Source organism: Phytophthora parasitica (assembly GCF_000247585.1).
Source record: "Phytophthora parasitica INRA-310 unplaced genomic scaffold supercont2.489, whole genome shotgun sequence".
NCBI classification, from domain to species: Eukaryota; Oomycota; class Peronosporomycetes; order Peronosporales; family Peronosporaceae; genus Phytophthora; species Phytophthora nicotianae.
Window position 1 is genome coordinate 1 of NW_008649475.1, and position 1,032 is coordinate 1,032.

The following is a 1,032-nucleotide window of genomic DNA, read 5'->3' on the forward strand; positions in this document are numbered from 1 at the left end:
AAGTGTATAAAAAAAGATTAATGTTATAGGCACCGAGTAGCTCGTACTTAAGCGCGAGTTAGCGTTACATGCTACGCACCGAGTAGCATGCTGTAAGTACTTGAGGAAGATAGATTACGGTAAGAAATTCCGGGGAGATTCAAAAATTCTCTCATTCGTAGAGATCTCGTTATTGGCCGTGAGAGCCAGTCGTGGGTAATGTGGACTGACTCTCGCGTTTTGATGTTTCTCCAAGGTGGCAGATAGTTGTGTGTTGTGTGAAAGTACGAAACACTTAGTGTGATTTCACAGAGGGATCTCGAACAATAAGACCCGCCTCACTTAGCTATGTGGTTGTTTCTAGTGCTAAGTACTCTTCCCTGATGTCTTTGTAAGCATGGTCCTGCGTAGGTCGGGCTTTCATAACGCGACAGGGGCGTGCTGTTGGTTAACTCAGCAGGAAGACGACGACAGCAACTACAAGGAGATGCTCTTCGACTTTCAAAGTGATACACAGCTCGGTGTGCTAACTGTGCACGTTTTACTTGCTCATAGTGCGGAGTATGTTTCTTGACTACTTGCTGTTGTCCGTACATCTACGTGGTTGTCAGTTGATTCATCCTACTTGTGCACCAACACGTACTAGTGCGTTATTCACAGGGACAAAAACTACAGTCATGCAAGCGATTAGATGGTCAATAGAGAGAACGTACATGCATTTGGATTACCACGGTCCTAGTAAGCCTACTGTAGACATTTCAGCATGTACCGAAGTCTGAAAAAGCGCATCTGTGTTAGAGATGGTTTCAGCGGCATCTTGTTACCAGCAAGGTAGCACTCGAAAACATGAGAGCAACAGCTCCACAGCATGAGACGTCTGGATGGCGTGAATCCGTGACTCGTTTGATCTGCATCAGTGTGTAGATTTCTCCAAATAATTCCTTCAGCAGGTCTTCGCGTTCGTCATAGTATTTCGACCTAGCAGCTTGCAGAGGAACAAAAACCATGATTCCTCGACTTTCACGACGATAGTCGAACACGGCCCCACACCAG

At 45.8% G+C, this 1,032-nt stretch overlaps 1 protein-coding gene across 1 annotated transcript; it reads right to left on the minus strand.

Moving 5' to 3' along the window:
- Positions 1-803: 803 nt before the first annotated feature.
- On the minus strand, positions 804-986 carry PPTG_20324 (hypothetical protein; the record flags this gene model as incomplete). Its single annotated transcript, XM_008919090.1, has 1 exon — positions 804-986. A coding segment is annotated over one exon (183 nt), but the record flags the coding sequence as incomplete, so codon positions are not given.
- Between the last annotated feature and the right edge of the window lie 46 nt (positions 987-1,032).